The 19,596-nt window shown below is 32.8% G+C and overlaps 2 protein-coding genes across 3 annotated transcripts in view; one reads left to right on the forward strand and one right to left on the reverse strand.

Annotated features, from left to right (window-relative positions):
* The window catches only part of LOC126737338 (extracellular serine/threonine protein CG31145), a 601,920-nt gene that overhangs the window by 204,355 nt on the left and 377,969 nt on the right, over positions 1 to 19,596 (reverse strand). The gene's annotated exons all lie outside the window — the stretch shown is intronic.
* On the forward strand, positions 10,047 to 13,547 carry LOC126737339 (uncharacterized). The gene is made up of 3 exons (XM_050442203.1): positions 10,047 to 10,192; positions 10,737 to 11,592; positions 13,403 to 13,547. Exons 1-2 carry the CDS (start codon positions 10,081 to 10,083, stop codon positions 11,588 to 11,590), a joined length of 966 nt encoding a protein of 321 aa, XP_050298160.1. The 5' UTR covers positions 10,047 to 10,080; the 3' UTR covers positions 11,591 to 11,592; positions 13,403 to 13,547.

Genomic DNA, 19,596 nt, shown 5'->3' on the forward strand with positions numbered 1-19,596 from the left:
ATAGATAAAACATCCTTAACATTGGAAAATAATATTATGTGTATAGTTAGGTACTTTTGTATAATTGGCCTGATAATTCGAACAAATTGTTTGGTAAATTATTGATAAATTTTTTCTTCGGTTCAATCAAAACAGCCGATTCCCACATACCATTCCATGTTGATCGATGGTAGACAAGCCTGGGATGATCTTTAACGACTTTTAGTTCACGTATGGGCTGGATCTTCATTGGACACTTATTTTTGTAAGTGTAGACAAATGTGTAGTCCAGCATTTAAAAATATCGAAAGTGATTTCCCTAACATCAAAAGGATTTGGTTTAACTCGTACAGCTCTGAAAACTTCAGCCCATTTATTTGGAAGTTCCATACGCGACTTTTGCTGAACTAGTCCAAAATCCTCGTCGCATTCCATAAATGAATGTCCTCTAATGGGAAAACTGATCTTGATTTCATCAAACCTTTTTTGCACATGCACTAAGTGATGGAGGTAACGGATAACTGTGTAATTCTTATTCTGTCCCCCACATGAGTCGCAAAATATATTGAGGACTCGAACACAACTAGGTAGAAAGTTGTAAACAAAATGATGCAACATCGAACATACATCGTCAGAGCCTTTTCGACCGTTTGTAGGTTTTCAGGATAAGTATAGAAAATACTTTGACTAGTCGACAAAACATGAATATTAAAAGAGAATACAGATAACTGTCTCTTATAATAAACATCATTTGTGCTGATGTTGGGCACTGGCAGATTTTTAGCAAAAGCCATGCATATTGCTTCTTTGTTCTCATTTACCCGACTAGATAATTTTGCAGTCTTTTTTCTTGAGTAAAACACTTTAGCTTTATGCTTATGAAGTAGATTTTCCTGTTGGAGGGTAGTGATTTTGTCATCTAGTTGTTTTTTTTCTATGGCATTTTTTGACACATTCTTCATTTTGGCTTCTAGGGACCTAATATTTGCCAAGTATTCGTCACAGATACTGCACGTATCCGACCTTAGATAACCAAATGAAATGTTGAAGTCTCGTGATAAAATAGATCTATATGTTTCATATGACACACAATATTTTTAATCTGTAACGGTATTTTTGTACATATTGTACATTTTTCTGATATTTAAATCTTCGGGCAGCTGGGTTTTTGAAGAATCTTTTAGGCTGTAATGGCTTTGTCGTCCTTTAAAAGAACTAATATGATTGACTACTAGAGTTTAGCTTCCTGTTTCAGCTTGAGAGGCCTACTTTTTTTTAGTGTTTTCCTCGTTTATCAATTGGAGCGCTACCAATCATTTTTAAAGATTTCTGGAGAATTTCAAGATTTTTTTTGGTTATACCATGTAAGGAAAGAAAAGCCTTAAAATAAACTAGTACTTCTGTTGTCTCACCATCTAAAGAGATTCTGACACGATAAGCAAATGAACTCTCATGCAATCTTGCGACCTCTTCTGCGTTACGTGGACGTCGCTTTTGTACAGGACAGACACTAATAAGTCCACACAAATAGATGTTTTGCTCATCCACGGATTTTAATAAATTAAACTCACTTATTATCTTTTGTTTTGCACTAAGTGGAACTTTATCAAAACACTTGAGACGTTTACATTGGCAGTCACTTCCTGTCACGTGGTTTCGTAGGTTAAGTTTTTTAGAAACATCGGTTAGTCTTCCGTAACTTTTTCTCTTTTTTCCCTAAACTGGCATAACAACAAAGTCTTCACTGTCACTGACACTTGGATTCATTTTATACTGTTTATTAGCACTACAATATTAAAATACGACTTGTCACTTATATTTCCACAAGTTTGACGAACAATAAATAAACACCAGAACCGGTAAACACAATCATAAAATAAAAGTAACTGCAGTCAAGAGAACCTTCTGACAGTTCCTGAATAACGTGCATTTGTGACGTTTCCCTTTCTTAGCATGTGGCGCGCGGACTCTCCTCCTTTTTAGCCACTACAGCTTAATTTAAATTGTCGATATCTGGCGACTCTTCCCTTTTTTCGCCTGTATAATGTTACTAGGTGATACTTCTGTCTATTAAAAGTTGAACGGACTGAACAGCTCAAAATTAGCAAAAAGTGACATTCTCCCTTTTTAGCCTGTACCCTTCATTTCAAATCGATTTTAATTTATTTTAATAAATCGGATCGATATCAGAAATTGTGTATAGTTTAGCAGAAAGAATTTAAGTAGTTTTTATTTATGGGTCTGAAAATAGTTGCGCCTTTAGCATTGATGCTGCATTTAATAAAAGAAATCCCGAGAAAAATTAAGTCACACTTAGGCAACAGGATCGGTGGCAAATGTACTTCTTTTTAATGGTTCTGATATTAAAGATAACCATAGGTACTGGTGCGATGTTTTCATAGAAGGACACTCATAGTACTCAGAGAAAAAACTAATTTATGGTCGAAAATATTATAACTTTATTATAACCTTAATGACAAAACAGATTCAGAAATATTCAACACAATTCATGCGCTTATAGTTGAACAAATAGAAAATTAGTTAGCAAATTGGACTAATCGAAATAGGACCCTAAACGAAGATCTAATATATATTCAGCAAGCTGGAGAACCACTCTTTTCCTATGAGAATAATTCAATGGTACGTTTCCAACTCAATTAATTGGAAGAAGAGGTCCAATAAAATGACCGCCAAAATCACCGATTTTTAAAAAAAAACCGTTGTGTTTAAAATACAACCAGATTCCGTTGATGATCTTCCTTTGATGATAACTGAATATATATTTATTACAAGAACAGTATTTCAAAATGTAATAAATGAGTTTAAAAATAGATAGATTTTTATTTAACCCAAAATGAAATGCCTTTTAAGCATTTTACTTAATAAAATAGCACTTTATAAACAAAGTTAAAAAATTTTAATTTTTTTTATATCTAATTTAAAAAATATATATTGTGCAGATAAGTACTACTTAAGAAGACCTTTAAAGTGCCTAAAATGCCTTTTAAAATTTAGGGGTTGGAAAGCATAAAGCCCACGGAGTTACCCACTCCTTGACCTAAATAAAGTAGTATCTTTCCCCTACCTATAAAAGATTTATATCAAACTACATTTAAAGTTTTTAAATTGATAAAAACGTAATTGATTGATCCTACGCTGCATTATCATGCAACAGGTTGGGGAATAAAAGTTAACGGATTGTTCAAAATTATGGCAATACTGACTTCCTCTTGTCGATGTCAAATCTTAAAGCGCAATTATTTTTTTCTCAACTATTTATGGCTATTTACAATACTTACGAAATAATTTAAATCATTAAATAGTATTTATCGAAGCTTTTCGGTAATACAATTTAGGGATTTGTTTTCAATTACATTGGAAAATAGACCTATTCCTTTCGAAAAAACAATTTTAAATAAGGTTTCGAATTTTAAGACATCCTTATGCCTCCAAGATTGCCATAAATGCTTACACTAAGGTTCAACAACCTTTTATCGAAGAGGAACGACTGATCAACACAGATCTGATCAAGCAGTATTGGAGAGGAATTGGATATGGACTATAAAACTATTACCAGTATTTAGGAAAAATAGGGGTGCAAATGTTTCAAACATAGAATATTGAAAGACTAGAATTAGTAAACAACAACTTTGCTTGAGTTCAACATATGTTCAGGGACAAGAGGGGTGTTTTGTGAACAAACATATTGACCGCTTCTCTTTTTCAAGTTTACCCACATTTTAAAAAAGGAAATTTTCAGCTATATATTAATAGATATTATAATATTAATTTAACTTATTGGTTAGATTTTGGATTAAAACGAAAAAAAAAACATTATTAATATTCTTATTCTTAAAACCGCTTTTAAGAAAATTGAAATGGCAACACCGCAAGCTGATGTCATCTTGCGAAATATTATCTTCTCAAACGGCTTTGTGTTTACATTTGGCATTTTGCAAGTTCTGTGTTTTTTTTAGTTTTTGGATGAAAAAGAAAAAATTTCTCATTTGACTGTTTTTGTGAACTGTTATGGTAAAAACTTGTTCCGCAGCATGGAAAAAAAAATAAAAGCCGATCTTTTCACAAGTAAATATCCATACTTTCATAACATTAAATCATCAGGAAAGCATCTTCATAAACGTAGAATACGTGACTAAATTATAATATTATATAGTGTTTTTTGCCATTTCTACATAAGCATTTGGCATCATTGCATCAGAGATGTTGCAAGCAAACAAACTGCCTATTATTCCACGGCAATGCAAATTCTAACCTTTCAATGTTCTAAGGTCTCAAATATTCAAAAAATCTAGAGATATTTTCCGAAGACTACTGGCAACAGATAAAATTATGTGCATTCATGATGGAAATGCAATTTTTTAACAAAATATTCTATGTTCACATGAATCTTCTTTTCTAGTACGTGAGAAACATAATCGTTCCATTGTTTAGCTTTTTCTATTTATTAATGCTGACTTATCGATCGACCACCCAGAAAAGACAGGAGACCGAAATCCAAATCCAAAAAATGTTGCCGAAGAGGACCATGCGACTAAGCTGCATAGAAATATCGATGTCATTCACAGTCAAGTTAGCATTTTCATTCAAGATGCCAACAATTGGATGAAGAACACATATGATGTCAATGCCGAAAACCAGAGGTATTACACAAGTGACTCGGTGTGATTTTCTAACCCTGAGAGGCGGAAGGCTCTGTCATCGAAACTTCAAATATCCTGAAATAAGCAATACAAAGCCATCACGGTGTTCTTTACATATTACAAAAGTCGCCGAGGGGTAAAATTCGAGTCATTCGAAGACTACGAAGCTCGAGACGTTTGAAGTACAGCAAGATCTGTTTACTATACCAGATAAGTACACTCTGACACACTCCGTTAGAATTTAGAAATGTTTAAAGAAATAGCTGATTAAAAGACTGGTTACACGATTTCCTAGCTGGTTAACAAAGAGGCATTACATCAGAATCAAACCTATAAGGACGTTTGAGACGCTTTATATTATCGAAAGGAGAAATTTCTTGCTGAGGATATGAGAAGCGTAGCAAGATCGCATGCAGGCTGGTTAACTTGACTGGAGGATGATTCACAACGAAATGAGCTTCGGGAGGGGATAGTGTAACGATATTAGGAACGTCGCGATTAGATCAACTGTTCTCTCTTATTCCAAAATAATTGCGGTATGAAGCTTGTATGGTGAAAATCGAAATCGTATGTCGGCCATCTTGCTTGGCAAAATTGACAGGGAGCTGACAGACAGTTGGTTGTCAACGTGGGTTGAGTTTGCCATTTGTTTTAAGGATGTTGTTTTAAATTCATGACTTTTTTTCTAAAAAGTGGTCTTTCAACATTGGAAGTAATGTTTTAATTGATTTGCGGCAAGCAATTCCAGGTTTTTGGTAAGAAAATCTAATTTTATTTATTACTATTATGTTTTTGTATTGTCAATCTTTCCAAAAGCCAACAAATATATACTAGGTATATGATATATGCTATACTATAAGTTGTTGTGCATTGCAGATATTATATATTGTTTTTTTAGATAATACTCTGTTATAGAATTTTTAATTTAGTAACAGAGTTTTTAAAATATGTTTAATTCTTTTTTTAGGACACAGAAAGGAATATATATTAAACAAAGATAATTTATTCAGCAGTGAAATTTAGATATTTTTTTTACAAAGAAAATTATTATAAATTTTTATAAAATATTTAATTTAGGTGTAAGTATATTTTATGTATTGTCGGACTTTTATTTACATATATAGTTTTGTATATATAGTTTTGTAATTCACTTATAAATATTTTATTTACTGTATTTTTGTAAATAAAAAAAACATTTATTATTAATATAAAGTCCAGTTCAGAGATCTATTAGAATCTTTGATGTGTCGCAGATGCCGCACTAATTAGTCCATGCGCCTATGTCATATTTATTGTCGCATGATATACATGTTTAAATGGCAAAATTTTATATTGTCTATCTATGAAATCATTTTAAATATACGTAAAACTCCATGTTTGATACTATTTTTTATTTTTCTTTCGAAAATGTCAATATTTAGAAAGAAAATAATATCACAAGAAAATAATATCAAAAAATTGACCGCGGACTAAAATCCAAGCATCTTACAAAATATTTTAAACACTTCCAGCACTCCCAGACTTGTCACCTCTTTTTAGCCAGTCTATTAAACAAAGATAAAACACCTGCGTTCTGGCGATTCCTACGTTAGGCTGTGCAAGTGATCAGGCGTTTAAAAAAATAGTACGTGGGCGCAAGTAGTCAAATTTTACGATTCAATAGTATAAATTTTAAAAAAAAATGCTTAAAACATTTATTTATTTAATGAAATGATTAAATATCGCTTAGAATATTACTTTATGACACCACTTTTAAAATCTATATACAGTGAGGACGCTCAAGTTGGAACAAATTTATTTCAAATTCAGAGGTGTGTTCGAAAAAAGAAACGCTCGGACAAGTCGATTTTTATTTTTTGTCGCGTTTTTTTATGATAAATTCATGTATAAGAATGTAAACCAAAAATAAGCAACCATGAACTTAAATTTTTGAAATGGGACACCTATTTTTAATCCATTTTTGAATTCTGCATAGAATTTCAGGTATATTTTGTATACCATGTCTTATACCTAATACTAACATTATTAATAAATTTGCAAGTGTTTGGGTCATTTGAGCATATTCAAGTCAAACGCAATTCAATCAAGTATGGCGGGTTTAACTAAAAAATAAATAATTTAAATTTTGATGATGGTAGGATATGGCGACAAGACTCGAACACAGGCCGAAGTTTGCGATCGGTTTTACAATAAGTACCCGGAGAGGCTTATTACACGTTCGGTAGTAAGCAAAATTGAAAAAAGTTAAGAGATTTGACCAATTGTGAATATGACATATTGTGAAGTTAGAGACAAATATGATCTGGACCGTCCCACGCTTCCAGAAAACAGACAATTAGATATTTTGCTCGACTTACAAGAAAATCCACATAAATCAACTCGACAAGTTGCTGCAGATCAGTCGGTTAGTAAATCATGTGTTCTAAAATATTTGCATAGGAATAAATGGCATCCATATAAAATTCATTTGATTCAGGAGCTTATGAGAAAATGATGACATCCGCAGAATAGAGTTTTGCGAAATAATGATGAATAAATGTAATGCAAACCTACAATTTTTAAGTAAGATTGTTTTTTTCCGACGAGGTAAGTTTTTTTTAAATTGGTTCTGTAAATAGGCAAAAGTTTCGTTATTGGACACCAGAAAATCTACACTGGAGTATGGAAAGGCACACACAATTTTCCAAGAAGTTAATCGTATGGGCAGGAATTGTGGGCACGTTAATTATGGGTCCTTATTTTATTGAAGGCGCACTTAACTCTGAAATACATTTAGAGTTGCTTCAAAATCATATAGTACCTAGTTTAATTGCACTTTATCCAAATAGTGAAAACCCATTTATATCGGCAGATTCTATATGTTCCAACAGGATGGCGCCTCCTCCACACTATTCGCGAACAGTACGAGATTACCTTATCAACGTTTTCCCAAATAGATGGATTGGAAGAAGGGGGTTTTATTGAATGGGCAGCAAGGTCGACATCATTGGATTTTTATCTATGGGGTTATCTAAAATCTAAAGTTTATTTTGATAAACCTAAAAGTTGAGGTTACGTATAAGACATCATATACAAAATATACTAAAAATTGTATACAGAATTGAAAAATAAAATAAAAAATGGGTGTTTCTATTTAAAAAAAATTATTTGTTAGTCGTATCTCATTTTTGGTCGAACGTTTTTTATTCGAACACACCTTTCAATTTTAAATGAATTTGTTCCAACTTGCGCGTGCTCACTGTATGTAAATAGTAGTAAAAAAATTACAGTGTAAATACATATTTCTAGAAGTGTTAAGCGATCGTCTTTAGGATGTACGTGTAAAATAAATCAGTGGACTATTTTTGTGCATTTATAGTGTTAATTTACATTTCAGCGAAAAACACTACAATATTTTTAATAAAATTATCTTATTGCTTACAATAAGGCCCATAGGGGCCCACTTTTAAAAATCAAGACTTTTATGTTACTTGTGTCATATATTCTCCTATTCCCACCACATGTCATGATATCCCAAGTCAGCCATATAAAATCCGTTATGTCGAGATTTATGAGAATACAGGGACGGGCTTGAATAAACTTACGAAAGCGTGATAAATCTTTATTTATTTGTATTTTTTTTTTCGGAGTAAATAAATAACGGGGCGTCGCGTGAGTAAGTTATGCATAACCGACTTAAAAGTAATTTAAAGAAAAACTATTCGCAAGAAAACCTGGGCGGCCACTCGAAGGCACTATAAGTGAGTTTCCTTTTAGCGAAATCTCATCGAATATCCTCAACTTTTTAAATTTTGGCGCGTCGTTTCGCGTCTTAAAATAAGAAACTCAATATCATGGTGGTGATGGTATATGAAGTATTTCCCGATAACCACCCTCTTCCTCCCCTATCCCAGGGGTATAAATTAGAAAGGTCGATGTAAAATTCGGTTATTTGTTACGACGCTATCGTATTTGTCATTCTTCGCCAATGGTCGGATTAAAATAAAAAAGTACCGTCGTGCCGCCCGCGGAGGTTCGGATATCCGAGAGCTTGAGCAGTAATTTTGAAGTTTCGAATAAAGTTGCCTGATTTATTTTCTTGGGGTTGTATGGCGAAAGAGGATGGAAGGGAGTTAATGGATATTTTAGAAGGATTTATAATGAATATTAAATATCCTTTTTATAAAAGAAGGTAAAAGGTTATTACACATTTGCTTGCCATTAAGGAAATAAAACAGGAATGAGGAAAAAGGTGGAAAGGTCGAATTCTGATAATTATATTGACATTATCTGTCTGAAAATCAGAAGTTGATAATAATAAAGTAATATTGTTCTTGTATTATTTAACAAACTATCCCAAAAGAACACTATTTTCAGACGATCCAAACACTATTTCATTTCAGTCTGAGAACTCGTCAAAGGGCTCAGTTTAAGATGAGTCACGGGACACGACAGCGTATGTTATACACACACACACATACACATATACACACGGTGATCGTTGCAGATAGCACAAGATGTCTAATGGACAACCAAAATTAGTCCATTCATTATCCATTATGTCTAAGTACAAAAAATGGATATCCAATGGATAGCCAGTTTTGTACATCCATTGGATTACGGGTTTAGGACATCCATGTAAAATCTTATTACTGTTCCAAGTTAAAAGCAGGAATTTCTAAAATACTTAAATACTTTTGCAAAGGTTGATGTATTTTAAATTATACTTCTAAAAACCCATTCGGAACACTAAGTTTGTAATAATGTTTCACGACACGAAACGACAACACTGCTTTAAAAATTCTTCCCAGCTCACCACGTCGCACATCGACCTGAATCATCCATTAATGTTTAGTGTTGCGCGGCGACAACAAGGTGTTAAAGTGATATCTCAAATTTTTGTGTAAAAAGTGTTCAAATGAAGCGTAAAGCGAAAGAAGACCTTAAGAGGAAAGCAAAGAAGCGATTGCTTGAAGATTTAAGGAGGAAAATGGAAAAATTTGAGAGGTCTATGGAGAGTTCCACTTCAAGTAAGTTCTATTTTTTCGCACAACAATAAATAATGTGGGTACTATTGAATCTAATCAAACCTATAAAAACAAATGCGCCTTTTATTTTCAAAGAAATTACATAAACTTTTACATAAAAATATCTTCATTAGTAAGCAAAATAGCCGCATGAGAAATCCGAGAATTGTTTATATTCGAAATAAGATAAGCAGGCGAGTATGAATTCCTTTCTGGTATACCGTATGGAAATGTTTCATTATACTTCTAAAAACCCATTCGGAACACTAAGTTTGTAATAATGTTTCGCGACACGAAACGACAACACTGCTTTAAAAATTCTTCCCAGCTCACCACGTCGCACATCGACCTGAATCATCATTAATGTTTAGTGTTGCGCGGCGACAACAAGGTGTTGAAGTGATATCTCAAATTTTTGTGTAAAAAGTGTTCAAATGAAGCGTAAAGCGAAAGAAGACCTTAAGAGGAAAGCAAAGAAGCGATTGCTTGAAGATTTAAGGAGGAAAATGGAAAAATTTGAGAGGTTTATGGAGAGTTCCACTTCAAGTAAGTTCTATTTTTTCGCACAACAATAAATAATGTGGGTACTATTGAATCTAATCAAACCTATAAAAACAAATGCGCCTTTTATTTTCAAAGAAATTACATAAACTTTTACACAAAAATATCTTCATTAGTAAGCAAAATAGCCGCATAAGAAATCCGAGAATTGTTTATATTCGAAATAAGATAAGCAGGCGAGTATGAATTCCTTTCTGGTATACCGTATGGAAATGTTTCATTTTATAGGTAATACCGATTGAAATATTTTACATGTAAATAAATAATTGTTTTATTAAAACGATTTAGTTTTAAGTTGGTTTTTCCTTTACTGGGCCAACTGACATAAGTTGTTTTTCCCTTTTTATTTTTTTTGGGGCAACTTTGACTGATTGGTAGTGTATTTGGTTGGTTGTTTTCTCACGTTTGTGAGCAACCAAAAATACCTACAAATTAATAAGAAAAATTAATAGTTGTTTTGCTAATTGCCAACTATTAAAATATATGGATACTAACGCAGGATAGAATTCAGAATATAATATTGTTTCAGGTGAATACTCTGATTCCACCGATTCAGGGTCAGAGTCAGATCATTCTCCCGGGAATGATGACGAGCCTCAGGAAAGGGTAGAAAAGGATTTAACCCTAAGCGTAATTTTGGGAGAGGACCCAAAAATTATTGGGGAGAAAAGCCCTCCATTATGCGAAGCTTTCGTAAATCGATGGTCAAGCTACCTGAGCGAGGGACTAGAAAAGGATATCAGAGAGGCGCTTACTGAAAAATATAAAACGCCCGATAACGGCCAGTTTCTAGAAGCTCCGAAATTAAACCCCGAGATTGAGATATCTCTGTCTCCAGCTCAAATTAAAAGGGACCAGTTTTCCATGAGCATTCAAAACAAGCTAGGAAGAGCTCTGGCAGCACAAGGTTCTGTTTTAAATATTATTTTATCAAAAGACGCAGCTCCGCATACGATTGACGATAATACAAAAACAGCCTTAGCTGATGCAGCTAAATTGATTTGTGAAGCACATTACCTCATATCCTACCACCGGAAACATGAACTATATCCCTTTTTAAACGCCGATGTTCAGAAGGTAGCTATGAAATCCCAGATTGACTCATTACTATTTGGGGAGAACTTCCAAGAAAAATATAAAGCTGCAAAAGAGGTTAAGAAAACGGCTTTAGATTTAAAAGCGGGTCCTTCAGGGAATAAGCAAGAAAAGAAGGATCATTTAAACTACAAGCGCCAAAGCAACAGACCCAGGTTCAAGACAGAGAAGTACGACAGGAGGAAGAGGGCGAGACAACCAGAGTGGCAGACGGAGAAGCAGCCACAGTGGACTCGGGGCAAGCAGTCCAACCAAAAGCAGCGTTGGTCGGGGAAATACCACAACTAGAGGTACCTAGAAAATATGCTGGTAGAATTAAACTATTTTATAAGCAATGGGAAAAGATCACGGCAGACCAAACTATTTTGCGTTGGGTTTCTAGGTATTCAATCCCTTTTATTAAAACTCCCATTCAGAAACGAGTTCCGGCAGTAAACATTTCTAAAAAAGAATTGACTAACTTAAATCGTGAAATTTTAAAACTAGAAAGTATTGGAGCTATCGTTGAATGTAAACACAAACGCGGCGAATTTTTATCGCCATATTTTTTGGTGCCTAAATCAGATGGGGGTTATAGATTTGTATTAAATCTTAAGCGTCTTAATAGATATATTCAAGCTCCTCATTTCAAGCTTGAGGATTATCGGTCAGTAAAAAACTTAATAACAAAAGATTCTTTTATGGCAACTATTGATTTAAAGGATGCGTATTTTGTTATACCAATAGCAAAAAGGTCCGAAAATTCTTAAGATTTAAATTTAGCAATATTCTTTATGAATTTTGTTGTATGCCGTTTGGCCTATGTATAGCACCATATGTATTTACCAAGTTGCTAAAACCTGTAAATTTTAAACTTAGATCAATAGGCTTTGAATCAGTGAATTATTTGGATGATTATTTTCTTTTGGGGAAATCCAAAAAGGAATGTTTTCTTAATGTTATGGAAACTGTAAAATTACTTTATAAGTTGGGATTTATTATTAATTTTCAAAAGAGTTCCTTAGATCCTATGAAAGAATGTAAGTTCCTAGGCTTTATATGGAATAGTTCACATCTTAAAGTTCGGCCAACTGATTATAAAATCACTAAAGCACAAATTAAAATTAATAAAATTATTCAGAAGTCAAAAATTAAAATTCGAGAATTTGCAAAATTTATTGGTTTTTTGAATTCAATGTGTTTGGCCTTTAAGTACAGTAGGTTATATATAAAGCAAATGGAAAGGGAAAAATGTATTGGCTTACAAAATAACAGAGGGGACTATAATGCAAATATTAAAATTACAGAAGAATCACAAAAAGAGATGCGATGGTGGTTAAAGGAATTGCCCTGCAGTAGCCAATACTTTGGTTCGATTGACTACAAGTTAGAAATATTTAGTGATGCCTCAAACACAGGTTGGGGGATATTTTGTAATAACGAAAAAGCTAATGGGTTTTGGAATGAGGTCGAATCTACATTACATATTAACTATTTAGAGATCTTAGCAGCTTTTAATGGTCTTAGATGTTTTGCTTATAATTTTCAAAACTGTCACATTCTCCTTAGAATCGATAATATTACCGCAATATCTGTAATAAATCGTATGGGCAGTGTTAAGTATTCGGCACTTAATTCCATCACAAAAAAATTATGGCAGTGGTGTGAAGCGAGAAGTATATATGTTTTTGCTTCATATATCAATACTCACGATAATATAGATGCAGATAGAGAGTCCAGGTCATTAAAAATAAAAACAGAATACTCATTAAGTATTAAGGCTTATCAAAAAATTGTTCTAAATCTGGGACTTCCTCAGATTGACATCTTTGCGTCTTCCCTGAATACTAAATGTAAGACTTTTGTATCCTGGAAGCGTGATCCAAATTCCTTTAAAGTAGACGCGTTTACATTAAATTGGTCTGAGTTTTTCTTTTACGCTTTTCCACCCTTCTGTCTGCTAGGGAAAGTTATAACTAAAATTATTGCCGAGGGCTCGGAAGGAATACTTGTAGTACCATTTTGGCCTACTCAAAACTGGTATCCAAAATTTCACAAACTATTAGTTTGCCAGCCACTTTATTTTCGGCCAAGGATTGATTTAATATTATCTCCTTTTAGGGAGAGCCATCCGATTTGGGAACGTCTTACCCTGGTTGCAGGGAGGCTATCAGGGAATCCTATACGAAGAGAGGCCTACCAGAAGACTGCATACCCACCATGTTAGCTTCGATAAGTAACAGCACAATTAAACAATATAACGTGTCTCTTAGAAAGTGGTGGATATTCTGCGAAAAAAATAACATAAATGTTTTTCAATCAGACAGTTAGCAAGTAGTTAAGTTTTTAAGTATGTGTCAATATGAAGGGGCGTCTTACAATTCATTAAATGCTCATTTGTCAGCCATTAAACTTATTACAGATATAACGGGAAATTTAGAAATTTTTAAACGATTCTTAAAAGGTGCTTTTAGGATTAAACCTTGTTTCCCCAAATATCAAGAAACATGGGATCCGGAAAAGGTTTTGAATTATTTGTCCAAACTTTATCCCTTAGAAAATATTTCATTTGATATGCTTTCGATTAAACTAGTTACACTCTTAGCTCTCACGTCTGCCCATAGAATGCAAACCCTATCTAAAATACAGTTAAACAATATATATACGTATGAAGATAGAATAGAAATTGTTATCACAGATGTAATAAAGACCTCTTATCACAATAAAAGTCAACCGATTTTAAGATTTCCCATATTTAGAGAAAAACCGGAACTTTGTGTGGCAACAACTTTATGTTTTTATATTAATGCCACCCGACCAAAACGATGTGATAAAAATAATAATTATTTATTGTTAACACATAAAAAGCCATACCGGGTAGCATCCACACAAACCTTATTTAGGTGGATAAAAAAGGCGTTAGAACGTAGCGGCATAGATGTTAATAAATTTAAGGGCTATAGTACCAGACATTCAGCGGTTTCAGCCGCCAGTAGACAGGGTGTCAATATAGAGACTATAAGAAGTGCTGCAGGATGGACAGCAAAATCAAATATGTTCGTTAGATTTTACGATAGACCTATATTAGATAAGTGCGTGTTTGCAAAATCCATTTTGGGTATGGAAATAAATTAGGTCCTCGTTAAAGTTAGGAGATAAGATGCTTAAGTAAGAATTTAATTATTAATTATATATATAAATGATTATTTATATATGAGTGTTCTGATTAAATATGTACCTACCTTTATGAATATATATATATATTTTTTTTTTTTTTGAAGATATATAAATATTCAATGGAATTTTTTTGAATTAGATTAATTTGTCTCATTTTAACTCCCTTTAATTTCACAGGTGGAGTAAATTTGACAAAGCTAGGTTTGTTACTAGATCGCCATAAACTTTCAACAACTTACAAACTTAGTGTTCCGAATGGGTTTTTAGAAGTATAATTAACGATTAAACGACTTACCTGTAAGGATGTTCAATCGTAATTATACGACTAAAACCCATTCGGAACACACCCACCCAACTCAGCTTGTATTGTCATATAACCCGATCCCTTGCGATCTAGTGACTGATATGTTGTACACAAAACATTAATGGATGATTCAGGTCGATGTGCGACGTGGTGAGCTGGGAAGAATTTTTAAAGCAGTGTTGTCGTTTCGTGTCGCGAAACATTATTACAAACTTAGTGTTTCGAATGGGTTTTAATCGTATAATTACGATTGAACATCCTTACAGGTAAGTCGTTTAATCGTTAATTATTTTCAAGCACCGGTAAACTTATTTGACACGACTGCTTTTTTGTAAGAATATTCGAGGATTAAAATAGAAATTTTTAAAAAATTTTCAAGTCCACATTTTAAACTAAAATATATCTTCAATTTCGTGTTTGTGACCCAATATCTTCAATATTGCGGAGGGTTGTTGGGTGGGGTCAGAAATAAAACAGAAACCTGTTTACCTAAATGTCGACGTTTCGACTTATATTAAGTCATCCTCAGGACACTGAAATGGATTCAAGTAATTAGAGAGATAAAACAAAGTAATTTCAAGTACATAAAAAACACTATTAAAATAAATGTTCTTTAAGTTACAAAAATTAAAACAACAAAAAACAAAAACCACGACACAGTTAAAATTACATTCAGGTACAATCTGTTAAAAAAAAATTTTATAAAAAAAAACAGTATAAAATTAATTTTTTTTTTTTTATATACATTACACCTCTTACCTTAGTCTAGGTTTCTTAAGTTATAATTAAAACACATTTATAATAGGAGCGTAGAATTATTTTTAATTTTTTTTGAATTATTTATTAATAATTGTAGGTGTTATTGTGGGCAAACTTACAATTTAACCCATGTTAAAAATAATTCTACGCTCCTATTATAAATGTGTTTTAATTATAACTTAGGTAAGAGGTGTAATGTATATAAAAAAAAAAATAATTTTATACTGTTTTTTTTTATAAAAATTTTTTTTAACAGATTGTACCTGAATGTAATTTTAACTGTGTCGTGGTTTTTGTTTTTTGTTGTTTTAATTTTTGTAACTTAAAGAACATTTATTTTAATAGTGTTTTTTATGTACTTGAAATTACTTTGTTTTATCTCTGTAATTACTTGAATCCATTTCAGTGTCCTGAGGATGACTTAATATAAGTCGAAACGTCGACATTTAGGTAAACAGGTTTCTGTTTTATTTCTGACCCCACCCAACAACCCTCCGCAATATTAAAATATGTATATCCACAAGGCAAATTATGGTGTTTAATTAATTTATGTTATATGTATTGTTAGTGCAACTTAACTGAATTAGGAGTATAAATAAGAGTTTCAAAATTCTTTTAAACAATTCCACTATTATTAACTTATAGCTAACATTATAATACCTATTATAATGAGGGAATATACCCTTTTATAATAGACCTGCAAATATCGGACCGCTCCTTTATTTCGTGTGTCAATGTTAAATCTCATTGGAAACTTTATTTATTTTATACGTCTTGCGGTCGCAAGATTTTGGCTACATCGCGTACTGATTGTTAAAAACTAGTTATCTTACGTAATGTTATGCTTAGACGGCAAACTTGCCGGGGTAAATTTTTACCGAGGCAGTGTATTTAATTATTGAATAACTGAAAATTGTTTGCACCAGGATACACTGCGTACTACGATAAAATTATATGAACATGAAAGTAAAAGATATCACGAATCCGATTCTTACGACTTGCCAGCCAGTAACAGTGCCCCAACCATCAATAATTCATTTCTTAAGAGGTAGATTTAAACGAAAATTTGCTACATCGCGTTACTCATATGAGACTTTGGGGCATTGTTACTGGCATTTTTTAACAACAAATCACATGTCGATGGAACAAAAACTGTGAAAAACTTGCCAATGTTTTATCATACGGACAGACGACACTTTTCCAACTATCCTTGTCGGATGGGTATAATTTCATCAAATTTGACGTATTCTTATGTATTCAGTGGGATATATTTGTTAATATTGATTAACGTATTCTACATTAAATAACATTCTGTAAAATCAATTTCAAACCGTCACGTTTTCTGATATTAAGGATTCAGCGACAAAGAAATTCCATACTTCATCCATTGAAAAAAATTCCAAATTATAGTATCATAGTTAGGTAAAATATATTTATGCGCTGATGTATTTGTTTTTTATTTCAGAGTATAAAAGAGGATACCGAATTCAGCGAAAGCGAATATGTGTATAGTATTACTTTTAACATTTTTCATACATAAACCTACAGTGTCACAAAATACTCCAGTATTACAATTATCATGGTCGGCCCTTTGTTTAATATATTAAGCATACAGGTTGGTCGTAAACTAAGGAATAAATTCAACATCTCGTAAATTTTTTTTTTAATCGCTCAGATCCGTCAATATTTTTTTTTCGAAGCATATTTTGCTAAAATATTTTTTATAAAGTGTTTCAAAAAAGTTTTGCTAAATTTTTTTTTAAAGGGCAACTCAATGTTTTTATTGCTTTTTTGGATTATTTTTTTATAATCATAAACATTTTTCATGTAGCATGTGCTAAGTCCAAGCGTTTTGGGGATATTCTCATTCAAAGTTTAAAAATTGAAAAAAGATCATGAAGAAGAGCAAAATTAAATAGTTTTTAAAATGTTTTATTCTATCGAAATCAAAGCTTCATAAACTTAACCTTTTAGTAGACGCACCTGATTTGTGAGATCACGTATTATTAATTTTAGTCATTGAAAATTTGTTTGCATGAGCACTTTCCGGACCTCCCCGGTACCTTCCGATCTTAGTAGATGTAAACGATCGCGCTGTATGCTGTCAGTATCTATTTAAGCTTTGTGTATATTACATGTTTTGATCTGAGAGATACAGTGCGACTATACGTATGTGCATAGTCACATGTGTATAGTCAACTATGTGTGTGAACAATAAGATCAGTGATATTAGTTGTGATACAAATTTTTGAGGAAAGTTTTATAGTTTTTTTCTATATTTCGTTGATAAAAGCTTTTCTACAGGGAAATATGGCATTTTATAGTTATGAAAAAAATCAAACCCGTTTGAAGCATTTAATGGATGAAGTATTGGCAGAGAAGGCTCCCGAAGACGACGCGGAAGAATATGAAAACAAAAGTTTAGATTATTTGGAGGATCAAAGTGATTCCGAGACAGAAGAGCAATTGTCAAATAAATTCTTCGTACGAAAAGGTGGAAATATCAAATGGCTGAAACATGAACCAAATACAAAAATCAGGACCAGATCTCATAATCTAATCAGACATCTTCCTGGAGATACTGCTATCTCGCGAAACAAAATTAATCCTGTAGAATGTTGGAAATGCATATCTACTGACAATATTTTGGATATTATAGTAGAGAACACTAATAGATATATACATTCGCTTTCTGAAAATGTTTCCCGCGAAAAAGATTGTAAGGAGATAAATAAAGCAGAAATATTGGCACTATTAGGCTTGTTATATTTTGCCGGAGTCAATAAAAGTGGCAGGTTGAATACCGAATAACTGTGGAATGCCAATGGTACTGGCATAGAGATATTTAGATTAACCATGTCTATTACCATATTTCGGTTTCTAATGCGATTCTTACGTTTTGACGATAAGGACTCTAGACAAGAACGAAGGGCCACTGACAAATTAGCACCTATTAGGGAGAGGCAGATGTAACTTTAAACAATATACCTTCAAAGCCTAACAAATACGGGATAAAGATATTCGCATTGGCAGATGCTAAAATGTCTTACACTAAAACGCTGGAGGTATATGTTGGGCTTCAGCCAGAAGGTCCGCTAGGATTTCCAATTCTGCAGATCAAATCGTAAAAAGACTCTCTGCTTGCGTTGATGGTACTGGTCGAAATATAACACTGGAAAACTGGTTTACCAGTATCAATCTCCTCTTAGATCTGCAAAAAAATCATAAATTGACCATAGTGGGTACAATTAGGAAGAACAGGTTAGGCATTCCTCCTGAATTTTTGGATGGGAAGAGCCGTCCATCTTACTCCAGTATGTTTGGATTTTATCCTCCTTGCACTTTGGTTTCTTATATTCTCAAAAAAGAATAGGTAGTGCTTTTAGTCTCAAGCATGCATAGCGATAACAAATTGACACTTTTACGGGTGACAAGTACAAACCTGCTATTGTGACTTTTTATAATTAAACAAAAAGCGGTGTAGACATTGTCGACAAACTGTGCTCTATCTGCAATTGCGCAAGGAATACCAGACGCTGGCCTATGGTCGTGTTCTACAGTATGCCGAATGTGGCTGGAATTAATAGTCAAGTGATATTTCAAGGTAATGTCGACAAGTCCAAATATATGTTGCGACGGAAATTTTTAGAGACATAAGCTTTTAAATTAATACGTGACTATTTACCTTTACAGGCAACCAACAGCAATATTCCAAAAAGTATCCGATCGCGCGCTTTTCAGGTTTTGAGAATTACCGATAAGTAACGATACACAACCGCAGAGATCTGATACTAAAAAGAGTTGTTAGGACTGTGTAAAGAGACGATTAACACGCTATAATTGTGTTAAGTGTCAAACATATTTATGTCTGGAACATTCATTTGTTACGTGTCAAGAATGTTCTGAAAATCGGGAGTACAATTTTTTAAAATGTGTTTCTTTTTTCCTTTTTTTATTTGTTTTATATAGAAATTTCAACGTTTCTAGAATAGTTAATTAAATATCGTTAAAATTTGCCTTGAAAAATGTTGTATTGTTTATATTATTATGCCATGCAACAATATATGTATTAAAA

This window comes from Anthonomus grandis, chromosome 6 (genome assembly GCF_022605725.1).
Source record: "Anthonomus grandis grandis chromosome 6, icAntGran1.3, whole genome shotgun sequence".
Taxonomy (NCBI): Eukaryota; Metazoa; Arthropoda; class Insecta; order Coleoptera; family Curculionidae; genus Anthonomus; species Anthonomus grandis.

Coding starts and splice junctions, on each gene's coding strand:
- LOC126737339 (XM_050442203.1), top strand. CDS start 10,081: ATGAAGCGTAAAGCGAAAGAAGACCTTAAGAGGAAAGCAAAGAAGCGA. Junction 10,193..10,736: donor TATGGAGAGTTCCACTTCAA/GTAAGTTCTATT, acceptor ATATTGTTTCAG/GTGAATACTCTGATTCCACC.